We start from the raw sequence: 16,978 nt of genomic DNA, 5'->3' as shown, positions 1-16,978 counted from the left end.
TCCAGGTTCCAGCCATCACCACATCATCAAGCCTGCAGTTTTTACTTTAAGATCTTAGTAATGAATAAACAAAAAACAAAAAAAAAATTAATTAATTATGCATTATTATAATTAAATCGTCAGTGCAGGTTTGGCTGTGGGGTAAGAAGTGTGCTTCTGAAATCAGAAACAATTGTTGTTGTTGTTGTTTTTATTGTTGTTGTTGTTTTCTGTTTCAGTTGCCAGTCACCTTCCATATCTTTTCCACATCGTCACATTGTTGGTGTCAACAGGTCCACTCTCGTTGCGAGCCTCCACCCATGGCCTCGTAATCAACATCATTCATTCTCTGTGCACCTGCCCACAGCTCCATTTCTCTGGTAAGTACAACAACAACAACAGCAACAGCAACAAACCCACTTGACGCAGGGTTGGTTCTCTACATTTCCATCTTTCACTTGTTTCAGTCATTAGACCATGGCCATGCTGGGGCACCGCCTTGAAGAATTCTTAGTCAAACGAATCAATCTATTTTGTTGAGCCTGGCACTTATTTTATCAGTCAGTTTTGCTGAACCACTATGTCATGGGGCATGTAAACATACCAACACCGGTTGTCAAACAGTGATGAGGGACATACACAGACATGAACACACTGATACATATATATATATATATATATATATATATATACACATACATACATACATATATACATACATACATATATACACACCTGAGGGGCCATAGTAGAAGACGTTTGCCTGAGTTGCCATGCAGTGGGACTGAACCCGCAACCATGAGGTTGGGAAGCAAACATCCTGCGACTCAGCCATGCTTATGCCTATGAAACAATTGGTGGGGCAGTTGTTTCCATGCTCACAATTTGGTACGGTTCATTGGACAGACAGCCTCTTTCATAGCAGTAGTTTTTGGCCTGGGGGGACAAACACACACACACACACACACATGCACACACATGCACATGTGTCATTTAGTTGTGTCTGGGCCATTTAGAACACTAGTATTAGTGGAATGGGGGTGGCATGCACTGTAACAGCTGCTATGCTGCATCCACCATATGTTGGTGATGCCCCACTACTCGTGGCAGATGATACCCCTGTACCCCTCCAACTCATGGGTCTGTTTGGGTGGTCGTTACTGGTGAGGGTCTTACGAGTTTGGAGGGCAAATCCTTACCCCAACCTCTTCCAGTTACCTTTTACGACACAGAGAGGTAAAAGATAAAAGAGACACAAATTATTAGTCAAAAGAATTGTTTCATTGGAAATATGATTTTGAACAAGATACATGTCATTGTCATCATCAACATTGTCATCACCATCATCATCATTTAGTATTCATTTCCCATGCTGCCATGGATTGGATGGTTTGACAGGAACTGGTAAGGCCGGGGTTGACAGCAGGTTCCACTGTTCCACCTGGCATAGGTTCTACGGCTGGATGCCCTTCCTTAATGCCTCCAGAACAGACGATAGAGTCTGGCGTGTGTGTGTGTCCCCCTCCCCCCAGCCTTAACTGTCTTTAATATAAAACCAATAATTTTTCTATTTTCTTTCTCTCTTTTTCTTCCCTTATCTTTGCAGAAGCAACCCTGAAAGCATTGAAACTGAACTTGGCTGAATTCTCACTTCCTAAATTTTACCAATTGTTTGGCATCAGTAAGGTGAAGTCAGCAGCCGTGAGCGCCTTCCGCACTAGTTACCATCTCGGAGACAAATCCTTCACCACATCTTCACCAGAACATGAGAAACTTTCCCTCAACTCTTTGGAAACCATTACTGATGCTTTGCTGGAAATTATGGAGGTAAGGTTTCACACAGACACACAGACAGATTAGCATCGTCATTTAACATTCCTCTTTTTTTTTTCAATGCTGGCATGGGTTGGACGGTTTGACTGGAGCTGTTAAGCCAGAGAGCTATACCAGGTTCATTTTGTCCGTTTTGGAATGGTTTCTAAAGCTGGAATGGTTTCCTAATGCCAACCATCTTGCAGAATGTACTCGGTGCTCTTTACATGGCATCGGCACGAGCAGAGTTGCTAATTAGGTTGCAAGACAAAGAGCCTTTACCTTTGAGAGGGAGTGGAAGCAGGGGAAGAGGGGCTGTGGTGCCGGGCAAGAGATTAGCATTTAATAGAGGGACCGAGGCAGTTGTCTTACTATAGAAAAGGGGATACTTTGCCACCCACCAGAACAACGTACCCCCTCCCCCCAAATCACTGACTTTATGCCAAAATTTAAAACCTCTTTTATTATTATTGTTATTATTATTATTGTTCTTGTTGTTGTTATTATTATTATTATTCTTTTGCAGGCTTGTATGAAAGATATTCCTTCCTGTGAATGGCTGAATCAGTGGACTAATTTAGCAAAACAGTGAGTATGTTTAGTCTTTTGTTGTGTGGTGTTTTTGTCTTTTTGTAGCCCTGCCTCTAGGGTTCGTTTTTATCCCCTCCCCCATTCTCTTCCCTCTGTACATCAGTAAATGACTTGTTATCTTATCCGCGCTCCCCACTTTTCATTCCTCTCCTGACCTTCTCCGACCCAGCATCACTCGCTCAGAAACGTACCCCCTTGTTAAATGGAGACTTTGTGAGGATGCTCCAATGGAGACAATTTCCCATTCTGTAATCGGATGGACAGTTCAACAGGATCTGGTGATCCGCAAAGGTTCCAAAGTGCTCCACTGTCGTCCACCTCGGCTTGGTTTCTACAGCTGGGTGCCCTTCTTAGCACCGACCACACGAGAAACTGGGCTGGGGGTGCTTTTTATGTGGCACCAGCACTAGTGAGGTCACCAAGTGACTCGCAAGGCAAGACCCCTCGATTGAGGTGATGGTGGGGTGGGTGGTATTGAGGGAGTTGGGTTTGTGCCAGGTGAGGAGAGGGACAAATGGCTATCCCAACGGGAAGGAGAGAAAGTGGTGGTGGTGGTGGTGGTGGTGGTGGTGGTATGGGAAGAGGGGGACTTATAACAGTGGTGATGATGATGGTGATGGCAGTGGTGGTAGTTGGTGGTGGTGGTGGTTAGTGTTAGTAACTCTACTGCAACATCAGTCCCCAAAGATTTTCAGTCACCCTTTGAAGGGAGTCTGGCTCCTATTTCTTCCTGATTCATCGACCACAGGGTGACTCCATCATTCATCTCTCTCTGATTACAGAAGCCGACCAATGAGAAAGTTGTGTCTGTAGATATCAGGGGCCATCTTACACTCCCCCACCCCGCCCGCCACTCCTCGTTGAATTTCATTCAGTGTTCCTTTTTGTTTTTTTATCCTTGTAGGTTTGCATTCCAGTATAATCCTGCTCTACAACCCCGGGCAATCATCGTCTTTGGCTGTATCAGTAAAACTGTATCGGACTCTGAAATTAAGCAGCTTCTGATAATCATGATGAAGGTAAAACCCAGAAAATCATCTGTGTGTGTGTGTGTGTGTGTGTGTGCACGTGACGGTAGGATCTGAAGAAGGATCTATTTAAACAGTCACCTGAAGAGGTGTGTTTCACACCTTGGATGTTATAATGATGATCACACAACATCACACCTACGGACTGAGTGTAAAAGCAATTGTGATTTTTTAAATAAGACTGTCATTCATTCCATTTTCATCATTTATCTCTCTCTCTCTTCCTATATATATATATATCATCATCATCCTTTAACGTCTGCTTTCCATGCTAGCATGGGTTGGACGATTTGACTAAGGACTGGTGAAGCGGATGGCTACACCACGCTCCAATCTGATCTGGCACAATTTCTACAGCTGGATGCCCTTCCTAATGCCAATGTATATATAAGAGATGTGTGTATGTACGTGAATGTACTTTATGCACATCCACAAATTAGCACGCATGTCGCTCCAATTTTAGAAGGAGATTCGTTATGACCCTGCATTTTGGTCAAATTTTTTGTCTCTGAGGCACCCACGTATAGCTGGAAACTTTTACCAGTTTTGAAGTCTGTTGCCATGGCGAAGTCAAATCTGTGCCTACGCATGTGAAGGAGAGAGAAAGAAAGAAAGAGTGTTTGTGACAAGGCGAGTCACAGTGTCTTTGCCAAGAGTCTAAGGAAAAAAAAAAATTTATTTTAAATCATTTAATTTATTTTAAATCATTTATTTATTTTAAATCGTTCATTAGGGTTGGTGTTAGGGTTACAGTTTTAGGGTTAGGGTTAGAGTTAACCTAGAAGGGACAGGCCCCTTATTTTTTGGTTAAGGCTGTTGGTAAGTTTTCGAAAGTTACTCCAATCCAGATCCCCAATGCAAACCTTCAGATCAACCTTCTCCTATGCAAATCTCTAATGCAACTTTAAAAGAAACAGTCAATGAGTGGAAATAACCAATAAACTGATTCCTTATGGGATTTCCCAATCAAACTGCCAGCAAACCATTTTCAGCCAAACCAATTTCATATGCTGCTAGTATATATATATGTGGCCCCTACCTCATCTAAGAGAGTAAAAACAACTTCTCTAATCCATGCCAACATGGAAAGAAGATGTAAAATAATGGTTGATATGCATGTATGAGTGAACAAATGAATGTTGGCAACTTTCAGCACATTTGGTTGGACTTTGAGTTAATAAAAGTTTTTACATACCTACATATATATATATTGGGTTGTCCGGAAAGTTCATGTCGATTTATAGTAGCTTACCTTTCGACTTATTTGCCATGAAACCACCTCAATTCTGGGAAGAGGGTATTTTTAAGTTAAAGGAAAGATGGAGACGCATTGTGCAACAAAATGGTTCATATTTGGTTGATTAAAAATGTAATGGCAAGTATTTATTGACCTTTTTCTTTCCTTTAAAAATCAGCACGGACTTTCCGGACACCCCAATATATATATATATATATATATATATATATATATATATATATATGCACTCACACACATAAAGGGCTTACATTTTCCATCTACCAAATCCATTTACATCATCATCGTTATAGTTTTTTTAAAAAAATTTTTATGTTATTTCTCATTTTTGTCTTGACTATTTTTGTTCTTTCAGTCACTGGAATCTTACAGAGAGACTGATTACCAGTTGATAGAAGCTGTAGTCATGTGTCTCACCCGTCTACAACCTCTATTACGACCTGTAAGTAGCTCATATATATACACACATATATCCTCAGTCAGAAAGTGAAAGCAAAACAGACTTAGTAGGACTCAAATAGTCTTATCTTAACAGCTGTTTCATAACTTGCATAATAACCATATTCATATTCCTTGTGATGTATTCGCTACAGTGTGTTCCATATCTCAAGCCTACTATATATATATATATATGTATATATGCACACACACTCATATACACATAAAATCATGCACACACACAACATGTACTTAAAGTTATTAGGTAAAATTTTAAAAGTTTTTCAACTTTTATCTATTTCACTCATTAGGCTGTGGCCATGCTGGGGCACTGGTTAGAAGAACTTGAGTTGAATGAATCAACCCCAAGCATTTTTTTAAAGCCTGGTATTTATTCTGTCAGTTTCTTTTGTCGAACTGCTAAGTTATGGAGATGTAAACATAGCAACACTGGCTGTGTAGCAGTACTGTGTGTGTATGTATGTATATTTTTACATATATACACACACACACACACACACACACACAGACAGGCTGCTGACTGCATCACTAGATCAAGCTGTTCCTGATAAAACAAAACAAAGAGAATGTTCCAGTTGATCCCAAATACCCTGTCTATGTGTGTGTGTGTTCTCCCCCCATGCCCACCACTTTACAATTAGTGTTGGGTTGGTTATGTCCTTGTAACTTATCAGTTCAGCAAAAAAGATTGATAAAATAAGTACCAAATAATAAGAACTCGAGTTTTGACTCCAAACCTTTCAAGGTGGTGCTCCAGCATGGCAGCATTCCAAACGAGAGGAAAAAGAAGGACAATAAAATGTGGTCCCTTTAAATAGATTTTCCTATTTGAATTACTTTATTTATTTGTTTGTTTATTTTTCTCAAATCTTCCAGGAATCTCCAATCCACAAGTTTCTCTTCTGGGTGGCCATATCAGTGTTGCAACTAGATGTAAAATCTCTGTATGCTACGGGCTTGGCCCTGTTGGAGCAGAACTTACACACACTTGACAATCTCGGTCTGCTTGACAATACGGTGAGTGTATATAATCTTTGAGAGAGAGAGAGAGAGGTGCCTTTTATATGCAAACAAACATAGACACACACACACATACATCAATGAACCCATACAACCTACAACTGTACACACACACACACACACACACACACACAATATACACATACATGACTTCACATACAATATATATATTTATATATATATCCTAAACTCTGCACCATTGTCTCTTCCCTCTGTTCTTACCATTCTCCTGTTGTCTGTTGCAGTCTTTAGAAGAAATCATGATGGAGACGCGCACCCCACTGGAATGGCACTTCAAGCAGTTGGACCACTCCATGGGACTCAGCTTTAGAAATAATTTCAATTTTGCTTTAGTTGGTCACTTACTCAAAGGTAAACAAATACTCTTTGTCCCTTGGTGTTGCTGTAGATCGATAGATAGATAGACAGATATTACGAGAGAGTAAAAGAATGAAAGATAGATGGAGGATATTGCAGAATGATAGGAAGCTTGTCATTGAAATATCATGTATCTCTCTTTCTTCCCTTCTCTTTCTGTCTGTCTCTCTCTCTCTCTCTCTCACTGCATTGTTCCTTTTTACTGTCTTCCGACAGGGTTCCGACACACGTCTCCTACAACGGTATCTCGGACTATTCGGGTCCTGAATCAGTTACTGGTCATCACCGTGAAACCATTAAATAGGTAGGTACATCTGTTGGCTTCATCGTTATCTTCATCGCCATCACCATCATCGCCCCAGCCATCTTCATCACCATCATCATCATCACCATTGTCATTGTCAGCATTAGTACCACTATCATCATCGTTATCACTATCATCATCATCATCATCATCATCATCATCATCATCATCATAATCCAATCCTCTTTGTCCTGTACTAGTTTCTGTGAATCTATCATTGTTATAATGTACAAACCCCTCCATTGGTTATTTTTTTTCTCTCTTTTTCCATCTCTTCCAGGGATAAGTTTGAAGTCACCCCTCAGACAGTTCCATATTTGGCAGGTATTTTCACTTGTTTCTTCTTCTTCACACCAACTTCTCATCGTCTCTCACTTTCTCTCTTTGAATTGGTCAGTAAAAGTTTAAATGGGGCAGGAATTTTGCCATAACCATTCTTCAAGTTGCTGAGTAAGATTGAACGAAACTAGATCTCATGATCTCATTATAGAATTCCTAAATATCTCTGCTGATTTACCTCCCTTACTCCAGTCTGACTTCCTTAAAATGCTCTCTAATCCAAGCAGTGTGGTATAGCTTTGAGAAGGACAGGTCAGTGTTTAATTTCTCTGTCTCTGTAGAATATTACACAATCAAATAAGCAATGGATTAACATGCGTGATGACAGAATTTTGGAATTTACCAATCTATCTGAAACCTGTGTAAGCTGATTAAAGATGCATAATTCAACGACTGGCACCCATGCCAACCTCTCCTTCACTAAACTCGGCTTGCGAGGACCTGTTGGGGCAAGTGAAATCGAAATCTGGATGGCACGAGCACCGTCTGAGCGTGATCATTGCCAGAGCAATGTCTGGCTTCCATGCTAGTGGCACGTAAGTAGCACCATTTGAGCATGATTGTTACCAGCGTCACCTTACTGGCACGTGAAAAAACGTCCGAGCGAGGTTGTTGCCAGTGCCGCTGGACTGGCTCCTGTGCAGGTGGCATGTAAAAAACACCATTTTGAGCGTGGCCGTTGCCAGTACCGCCTGACTGGCCCTCGTGCCAGTGGCACGTAAAAACACCCAAATGATCATGTCTCCACAGCATGAAACTATTAGTAGCTCTTTTTTAAATTGTGTATATTATATGGGATATATTTGTGTGTGTATTACCCCACATCCCTCTTGCAGCCACACAGCTTTTTTTTTGTTGTTTATGTATATTTTAATTTGTTGTGTTTATTTTCATCATTGTCCTGTGCATTGTTAGCCATTCCCAATATCAACGTTAAAGGACATGAAACTGTAATGATTTTTTGGATGTTGACTGATGGAATTAGCTACAAATTTTCTGTTGATGTTTTTGTAAAATTTTTGAAATGTGTGTGTGTGTGTGTGTAATGATTTTCAGTGATGTAGCTTTCTCTCTTTTGTTCTTTTTCAGCATTGGTTTCTGTGTCCGAAGAGGTCCGCAGTCGATGTCATCTGAAGCATCGGGTCAGCCAGTATGTGATGACCGACTCACCGTCCTCGGACAGCATCAATGCTGCTGAGCCAGAAACGCCGAACACGAGCATCGGACCCAGTGCGTCGGCGCACTCCATGTCTTCGCCCTCCATCCAGACGCCCGCCAACGCCCAGCCCTCCATAACACCTGTCACTCGTCGCCAGAAGAGCTGGGACATTCTTGATAAGAGCGCCATCTCTGTGGCCAGGAACAACACACATTTGATGCAAAATCAGGTACATTTTGCCTCGTTGCCCCTCCCCTCCATACTCCTTGTTTATTTGTACTGGTCTTCACATCACTCCTTACTTAGGGTCTTTACAAAGCCCCATGTAATCACTGGTACAGCTGATATGTGATGGAAGACATCTCCCAACCATGTGGTTTTGGGGTCAGTCCCTCTGTGTCTTTGTTTATTGCCCTGAGCTGACCAAAAACCCTTTCAGTGGATTTGCTAGATGGAAACTGAGAGAAGCCTGTTGTGTGTGTGTATATATATATATATATATATATATAATGTGGCACCTTGGGCAAGTGGCTGTGTGGTAAGAAGTTTACCTCCCAACCACATGGTTCCTGGTTCAGTCCTACTCTGTGGCACCTTGGGCTCCACAATACAACGGCCAAGTGGACTTGGTAGACTGAGACTAAAAGAAGCTCATCATCGTATGTGTGTTGTTTGTCCCATCGTTTGACACAACCAGTGTTGCTTTGTTTATGTTCCTGTAACTTTGCCCTTCAGCAAAATAAACCAGTGCAATAAGTACCAGGCTTCAAAACAAAGTCCTGGGCGTTGATTTGTTCTCCTAGACCCCTTAGGGTTGCGCCCCAGCATGGTCGCAGTCTGATGACTGGAAAAAGAACTCCCCTACTTTTGTGTATTTGTTTCAGGCAATTCGAATGACTACACACCGAGTCCCCTAAGTTGTTTGTGGGTGTTTTGTTGTTGTTGCTATAAACCCCAGGTTAGTCCTGGTCAAAAGAACTCTAGCGTTAAAGACACTCCAACCATGACCACCCTACATGGAGGCTAGACCTGACTTGACTGCTATTTCTGCCAGGCTTAGCCTCCATGTAGACATCTCTCTCATTGGCTCACACATACATAGATACATAGATAAGACAGAGGGGTGTGATTTGAGGAAGATTTGGTTGCTATTTCTAGCATCTCTAGCTACCATGTAGAGGTCTCCCTCATTGTCTCATACATACATATATACATAGATAAGAGAGTAGGGTGTGATTTGAGGGAGATTTGACTGCTATTTCTAGCAGGTCTAGCTACCATGTAGAGGTCTCCCTCATTGGCTCATGCATACATATATACATACATGAAAGAGTAGGGTGTGATTTGAGGGGGATTTGGCTACTATTTCTACTAGGTCTTGCTACCATGCAGAGGTCTCCCACATTGGTTCATACGTATATACATAGATAAGAGAGTAGGGTGTGATTTGAGGGAGATTTGGCTGCTATTTCTATCAGGTCAAGCCACCATGTAGAAGTCTCCCTTGTTTATTTGCATGTTAACATTATATTCTCCTTGTTCCTTTGTGGTTCGCTTCAAAATTGTAAAGAGATCTGTCTTGTCACCTGAAAATTTCAAAAAGTGTATATATGTATATATATATATATATATATATAATAGAAATAGGTTTCAAAGAGAAAAATAAACTACACGTGGTAGATATATGGAGATAATAAGAAGAAAAAAGCAAAAATGCACATTGGATATATATATATATATACACACACACAAACACATACATACTCACATAGTGATCATTTAATGCATACTCATGTATGTATATATATATACATATATATCATCATCATCATCATCGTTTAACGTCCGCTTTCCATGCTAGCATGGGTTGGACGACTTGACTGAGGACTGGTGAAACCGCATGGCAACACCAGGCTCCAATCTAACTTGGCAGAGTTTCTACAGCTGGATGCCCTTCCTAACGCCAACCACTCAGAGAGTGTAGTGGGTGCTTTTACGTTTCACCCGCACGAAATGGTGTCTTTTATGTTCCACCCGCACAAGAGCCAGTCCAGGGGCACTGGCAACGATATACACACATATATGTGTGTGTGTATTTACATATTCCATCTGTGCCAATTGGGTTTGTGTTACTGAGTCATGAGTGGTAGAAGTTTTAGTAGTAGTAGCAATAGTAGTAGTAATAGTAGCAGTAGTAATAGTAGTTGTAGTTGCAGCAGTAGTAGCAGTCGTGGCAGCTGTAGTTATTCATTGACTGTGAACTTTGGTGTGAAACGGTTCTGTAAACGAGTAAATTCCACATCTGCAGAAAACGACATGTGTACCAAAGAGGTGCAGCAGTCTCAGAATGGGGCACCAGAGCAGCATCAAATGAATGTGTGTGTGTGTGTGTGTGTGTGTGATATGTAACTTATGAAAGGGATGCTCTCCTTCAAAGAAATAAGATCCTTCCTGGGTCACAGAGACTGCCGAGGCTGGTTCCCCTGTTTCCCCTTGGCTGGGACCCCACTCCATCACAGGATGATGTACTTTTGCCAGCTGAATGATCTGGGGTAACATGAAATGAAGTGTTTGACTAAAGGACCCAATGCATTGCCCGGTCCAGGAATCGAAACCACAATCTTACGATCATGAGTCCACCACCCTGTCCACTAAACCATGTGCCTCCACTACAAAGGAACAAACACTGTCTGTATTGAGTCCTTCTCTCGTTTCTACACTTCTTATATTTCTGTTTGCAATGTCAGTATGCATGTGATGGGGTTACTCTGCTCCAAAATGGATTGGAAGCCCATCTCTTGCTCCTACTTTTCATTTTAAGTGTGATTGGATGCCCTCTTTAACACCAAACCCTTCACTCTGTGTCCTAGGTGTATTGGCTCCTGTTTAAAGAGTTCTCTCATCCTTTCATTGTGTCAACTCAATTTACAGTGTGTCCTTGGGATCATTTTATTGTGCCAGCGCTATTGAGGTCAAGTTTGGGCCCTTTCAGGGCTAAAGAGCCCTCACTGCTCTCTGATGTATGTGTGAGTTGAGGGTTACATGAACAAGTGTGTGAGTGGAAGGGAATGGGTGAAAGAAGGCTGTGTGGATGAGTGAGACACAGAGTGGGAGTGATAGATGAGTGAGAGTGATATCAGTGATGGAGCATGATGCAGAGCAGGTGGCAAGGAAACAGGGAGTTGTGAGGGGAGAGGAACCACAAGTAGTCTCTAACACTAACAACATTTTGGTATTCATTGCTCTAGTCTGGTAGAGTTGTGTGTGTGTGTGTGCCTCTTTCTCTCTCTCTCTCTCTCTCTCTCTCAGCAGCCAGTGTGCAAAACCAATTAAGGAAAAAAATTAATCCAAAGTACGTGGGTTGATGCTGACCATGAACTCATTAATGATACACGACTAAACCTTTTTAAAAGGAATTTCTCCTTTGTTCATTCCTTAGAAGTCGGTGCCTCTATGTATTTGTTGAAGTAGTCCCCTTCCAGCGTGTGGCTTTACTTGCAGTAAATAGCCATTGATATAATAATGTATATATCTGTATATGTATATGATATATACCCATTTATAAGTATATGTGATATACATTATATCTATATACATATATACATTTACATACACATACACACACACACACACACACTCACACACATATATGGTTGTATCACAAAGCTTTCCTGGTTTGCATTGTAGAGTTTTTGGTTGCTGCCAAGGGAGCCCTCCTTCGATGGGGGTTCAGCGAACAAGAGGGCACAGCTCCAGGTAATGTGGCCACCTCCACTTCAGCCAGCACTGCATCCCTCTTTTGCATAAATGCATGCATGCACATACTGTTCACATGCACACATGCACGCACACATAGAAATATATGTGTGTGTGTATCGAACTCTCTATCTGTGGACATAAATACACGTCTGTATGGGGGTATATATGTATATGTGGATGTATGTATATATACACGTGTGTGTGTATATATCAAATGTAGATGTAGCTGCATATTTTTATTTGAATGTTTGTCCATTTATGTGCATCGGGATATGTATATTAATATATAAGTGTGTGTTCATATATATACATACACACACACATGCGCACATATACATATGTGTGTATATGCATGGATATATATTTATATATATATATATATATATATATATATATATATATATATATATATATATATATATATGCACATACATATATATATGTGTATCTTTGTGTATATTTATGTGTGTGTATCTGTGTATATATATGTGTGTGTGTGTGTGTGTATATATATATATGGGTTTTTTTCTTTCTTCTGATTTTTGCACTCTGTTCATTTTCTTTCTTATAATCACAGCTGTTTCTTATTATGATTGTTGTGCTTATTTTTGTTGGCACCGTCCTCACCACCATCACCACCGTCATCATTGTCATCACTGTTACATTCATGCATTAATTGTTTATATTCTGGAAATGACCAATTTGATTTGTTTCCAGTGTTTTTGAATCTCGTCTGCCCAAGTCTAAATGATTAGTTTTCTGTTTTAAGAATGCATTCAATTTGACAACCGGTGTTGGTTCGTTTACCTTCCTGTAACATAAGTGGTTCAGTGAAAGGCACTGATAGAATAAGTACCAGGCTCACAAAAAATAAAGGAGTGGAGTCAAGACAGTGCCCCAGCATGGCCACAGTCAAATGACTGAAACAGGCAAAGGGTAAAAGATATATATCGATAAAATATATTGCCCCAATATCAACCAGTCAGAGTAATGGACGCCAGAGGATCCAAATAGGGGCTAATGGCTGGTTGGCTCCCTGCCACATTTGAATGCATGTATCTATAATAAATGGAAGAGAGGAATTTCACCTGTGTCTATGCTACAATTTCATTCAAGATCCTTAGACAACACTAGTAGTAGTAGTAGTAGTAGTAGTAGTAGTAGTAGTAGTAGTAGCAACAGTCTAAAGTTATTGTTTTGTGTGTGTGTGTGTGTGTGGTGATTTCAATCAGCGGCGTCACATGTGCCATGATGTAACCCATCTCGTGATTCTCATGTAATTTTTTTGACATCTTTAAATTTTATTTCTCTCTGCTTGGATATTTCCCATTAAGGTAACTCATATTTCTATCCTATTTTTATTCTATTCATATTATTTCATTCTAAACCTGACGTTTTTGTTTAAAGAAAAACTGGAAAAGCTCCATTTCTTGTGTCTTTCCAAATAGATTTATAATTTTTTTTCTTCTTGAAACCTCTTCATCTCCCAACCTTTTATGGCGTCCATTTTCCATTTTCTATTTCCTCTCTGTTTCCTTTTCTGCAGGTGAACAGTCCCAAAGTTTGGCGTAGCTTTGATGCAGATTCTTCCACCCGGCCGCCATTGTTTAAGACTCGTAGCAGTTCCATGCCAACCCCAGGCTCAAAGAAGTTAGACAGCTCCAAGTCCGGCTTGAACTTGCCGCGCAGCGGACGTGGATCGGTGTCGAATGAAAACAACGTGTTGCTAGATCCTGAAGTGCTGACAGGTTACGATACACAAGTCCTCGTACTCACTGTCTTGGTAAGTACTCACATCATCATCATCATCTACATCAGTGGTTCTCAACCTTTTTTTTTCCTATGGACCGCTTTGATTACTATTTTACTTAGCTGGACTCTCATGCCCATTCCTTGATTAACCCTTTAGCATTTAAACCAGCCATATTTTTCTATTAGATCTAGCTTCTTGCACCTATCTGACATTGTCATTGTAAAAATATGCATTCCCATCTTTGAAATCTCAAAGCTATGAGATAATTCAGGATTAATTCCAAAGAATGTCAGGGAATAAGCATGGCATTCAGGAGACCAATCTGAATGCTAAACGGTTAAAAAAAATTCTATTTATTTAATTATAAATGAAATATTCTTAGGAATTGTATAAAAAAGGTTGTTCAAATATTTTGTGTACTCAAGAAGTAGAACCATGTTTTTGCATGAGTCTTGCTGGAGAATTTTCTCCCGGGCCTCTTCTTGCAGTGAAAGATCTTGTTCAGAGCTGATTACAGTCAACCATGTGTGAAATGTGACTTTACACAAATATATCTTATTCACAGCTACTCCATGCAACATTATTTATATATGGATGTCCATTTTCATACTGCCTTCTCATTCTCTGTCTGTCTTCTGTCTTTCTCTCTCCCCCACCACCACCACACTTAAACACAAATGTAACTCAGCCATAAAAATGTCAGCAGATATGACAGGTGAATCATCATCATCATCATCATCATCATCGTTTAACGTCCGCTTTCCATGCTAGCATGGGTTGGACGATTTGACTGAGGACTGGTGAAACCGGATGGCAACACCAGGCTCCAGTCTGATTTGGCAGAGTTTCTACAGCTGGATGCCCTTCCTAACGCCAACCACTCAGAGAGTGTAGTGGGTGCTTTTACGTGTCACCCGCACGAAAACGGCCACGCTCGAAATGGTGTCTTTTATGTGCCACCCGCACAAGCCAGTCCAGGGGCACTGGCAACGATCTCGCTCGAAAATCCTACAGGAGCCAGTCAGGCGGTACTGGCAACGGCCACGCTCAAAATGGTGCATCTCATGTGCCACCCGCACAAGAACCAGTCCAGGGGCACTGGCAACGATCTTACTTGGCTTGCCGGGTCTTCTCACGCACAGCACATTTCCAAAGGTCTCGGTCAGTAGTGAATATCTTTATTTAATCATTTGTCATCCTTAGGATTATGGTTTATATTCTCCTCATGAAATAATCTCATCGAACAGATCTCCTGGATTCCTGCTGCATGGAACTCTACATTATACTCTTCTGTATTAGAAATACTTTGTGGTCTGTTAGCCAAATTCACTGGAGGAGCTTTCTATGATAACTACATGATTTTATGAATCCATGTATTAAACCACAAAAATATTGATCTCTTTCTCAACAGGCAACTTTGGTCCGTAACACAACAGATGAAAATGAAGCTCGAATATTGTATGAATATTTAGCAGAGGCGTCGGTTGTCTTTCCTCGTGTTTTTCCTGTGATGTAAGTAGAAACCTCATTCATGATCCGACCCCCTATCTGTTTCACCCCACCCCCCACTCTGCATTTCTGTGTTTGTAGGGGATGGAGTCATGAAGGCATTCAAATTGTGTGTGGATTTATTGTCAGTTCCAGAGAAATTGTCGAGAGTCTTGAGTCTTACTGAAACCAATTCCTATATCCATAGATGGAGGCTCTTTCTGCTGCCTCTCTCATCCTCTGCTCTGGAGCTACCCTTCGCCCTTTTTCTCTTCATCCTCCATACCAAGTGGGCTGGGAATCCTCTCCTGCCATGACTGCCCTCCCTTCTCCCTGCAACCCAGCAGAAGCTTCCCTTACTTGGTGTGCTTCTCTTTGTAGGGTTTCTCACCCTTCTTCCAACACGACTCTAAGCTCAATCAATATAGAGAGAATATTTATACATGTGTGTGTGTGTGTGTGTAAATATATGTATGTACATATGTATATATATTGTTTCAGTCATTAGACTTTGGCCATGCTGGAGCACCACTTTGAAGAATTTTTAGTTGAATGTATCCACCCCAGTACTGTTTTTTTTATAAGCATAGTACTTGTTCTATTGGTCTCTTTTGCTGAAAAGCTAAGTTACAGGGACATAAACACACCAGCACCAGTTGCCAAGTAGTGGAGGTGGTGGGCAAGCACAGACACAAAGACACACACACACACAATGGGCTTCTTTCAGTTTCCATCTACCAAATCCACTCACAAAACTTTGGTCAGCCTGAGAAGGAATAGGGTTCAGACCATCAGAGGAAACTGCATTGACTCAAGTTATAGTTTTCAGTTGAAACAATTAACTGTCCCCTAATCGGGGTTGTTTGATGTTTCCATTGGCTAATTCTGTCATCTTTTCTCGTTCTTCCATTGCAGACATAGTCTCCTTGATGCCAAAATCAATTCGGTGTTATCGTTAAGCCAAGACCAGGCTATCCTAAACGCCGTACAAAGCATCATCCAAAATATGATTGCCTGCGAGGATTCTTCCCAGCAGCAGCTGTCGTTTCTCCAGAGTATGTATAGGTTTGCTTTGTTTCCATCATAATTGACACCATTGTCCCAACTGTCATTGACACCATTACCATCATCAGCACCACTATCACCACCACCACCACCATCATTGTCATCATCACCCCCTCCATCACTGCCATCTTCATCACCATCTCTTTCATCATCAACACTGTCATCACAGCTTTTGTCAGCATCACAAGGCTTTGGTCATCCCAGGGATTTAGTTGATGACACTTGCCCCAAGGTGTTACACAGTGGGACTGAACCCAGAACCAAGTGGTTGGGAAGCAAACTTCTTACCTTACAAGAGGACTCTGTTCAGTCATGAATGTCCATGGGATTGAACCTGGAAAGTTCCTCCGAGGCACAAGTCTGGGCAAGGTTGTTTATGGAAGACCATCAGTCGCCCATGCATACCAGCCTCCCCCTCTCCACACCACTGACGTTGTCCAAGGGAAAAGCAAAGGGGCTGATACCACTTGGCACCACTGACATCGCAGCTGAGTGAACTTGAGCAACATGGAATAAAGTGTCTTGCTCAACCCACACCCCAGCCAGGAATTGAACTCACTTTCTCATGATTGTGAGCACAATGCTCTAA

The 16,978-nt window shown here is 41.2% G+C and overlaps 1 protein-coding gene across 13 annotated transcripts in view; it reads left to right on the top strand.

Annotated features, from left to right (window-relative positions):
• Positions 1–16,978, top strand: part of LOC106878902 (neurofibromin) — a 125,658-nt gene that overhangs the window by 82,980 nt on the left and 25,700 nt on the right. For 8 of the 13 annotated variants that reach the window (XR_016239184.1, XR_016239183.1, XM_089346075.1 and 5 more), the window contains exons 50-63: positions 219–359; positions 1,586–1,806; positions 2,318–2,379; positions 3,287–3,401; positions 5,021–5,107; positions 6,001–6,141; positions 6,390–6,516; positions 6,739–6,826; positions 7,107–7,150; positions 8,255–8,553; positions 12,012–12,080; positions 13,630–13,866; positions 15,248–15,348; positions 16,240–16,379. Coding sequence is in view for 11 of the 13 variants with exons in the window: in XM_089346075.1 (XP_089202201.1) it covers positions 219–359; positions 1,586–1,806; positions 2,318–2,379; positions 3,287–3,401; positions 5,021–5,107; positions 6,001–6,141; positions 6,390–6,516; positions 6,739–6,826; positions 7,107–7,150; positions 8,255–8,553; positions 12,012–12,080; positions 13,630–13,866; positions 15,248–15,348; positions 16,240–16,379 (1,872 nt within the window). In the remaining 2 variants the exon portion in view is untranslated. The remainder of the gene's footprint in view (positions 1–218; positions 360–1,585; positions 1,807–2,317; positions 2,380–3,286; positions 3,402–5,020; positions 5,108–6,000; positions 6,142–6,389; positions 6,517–6,738; positions 6,827–7,106; positions 7,151–8,254; positions 8,554–12,011; positions 12,081–13,629; positions 13,867–15,247; positions 15,349–16,239; positions 16,380–16,978) is intronic. The other 5 variants (XM_089346081.1, XM_089346079.1, XM_089346073.1 and 2 more) reach the window with 1 other exon arrangement.

This window comes from Octopus bimaculoides, chromosome 30 (assembly GCF_046866305.1).
Source record: "Octopus bimaculoides isolate indiv1 chromosome 30, ASM4686630v1, whole genome shotgun sequence".
NCBI lineage: Eukaryota > Metazoa > Mollusca > Cephalopoda > Octopoda > Octopodidae > Octopus > Octopus bimaculoides.
Note: the sequence above shows the minus strand (reverse complement) of the source record. Positions and strands in the feature narration are given on the sequence as shown.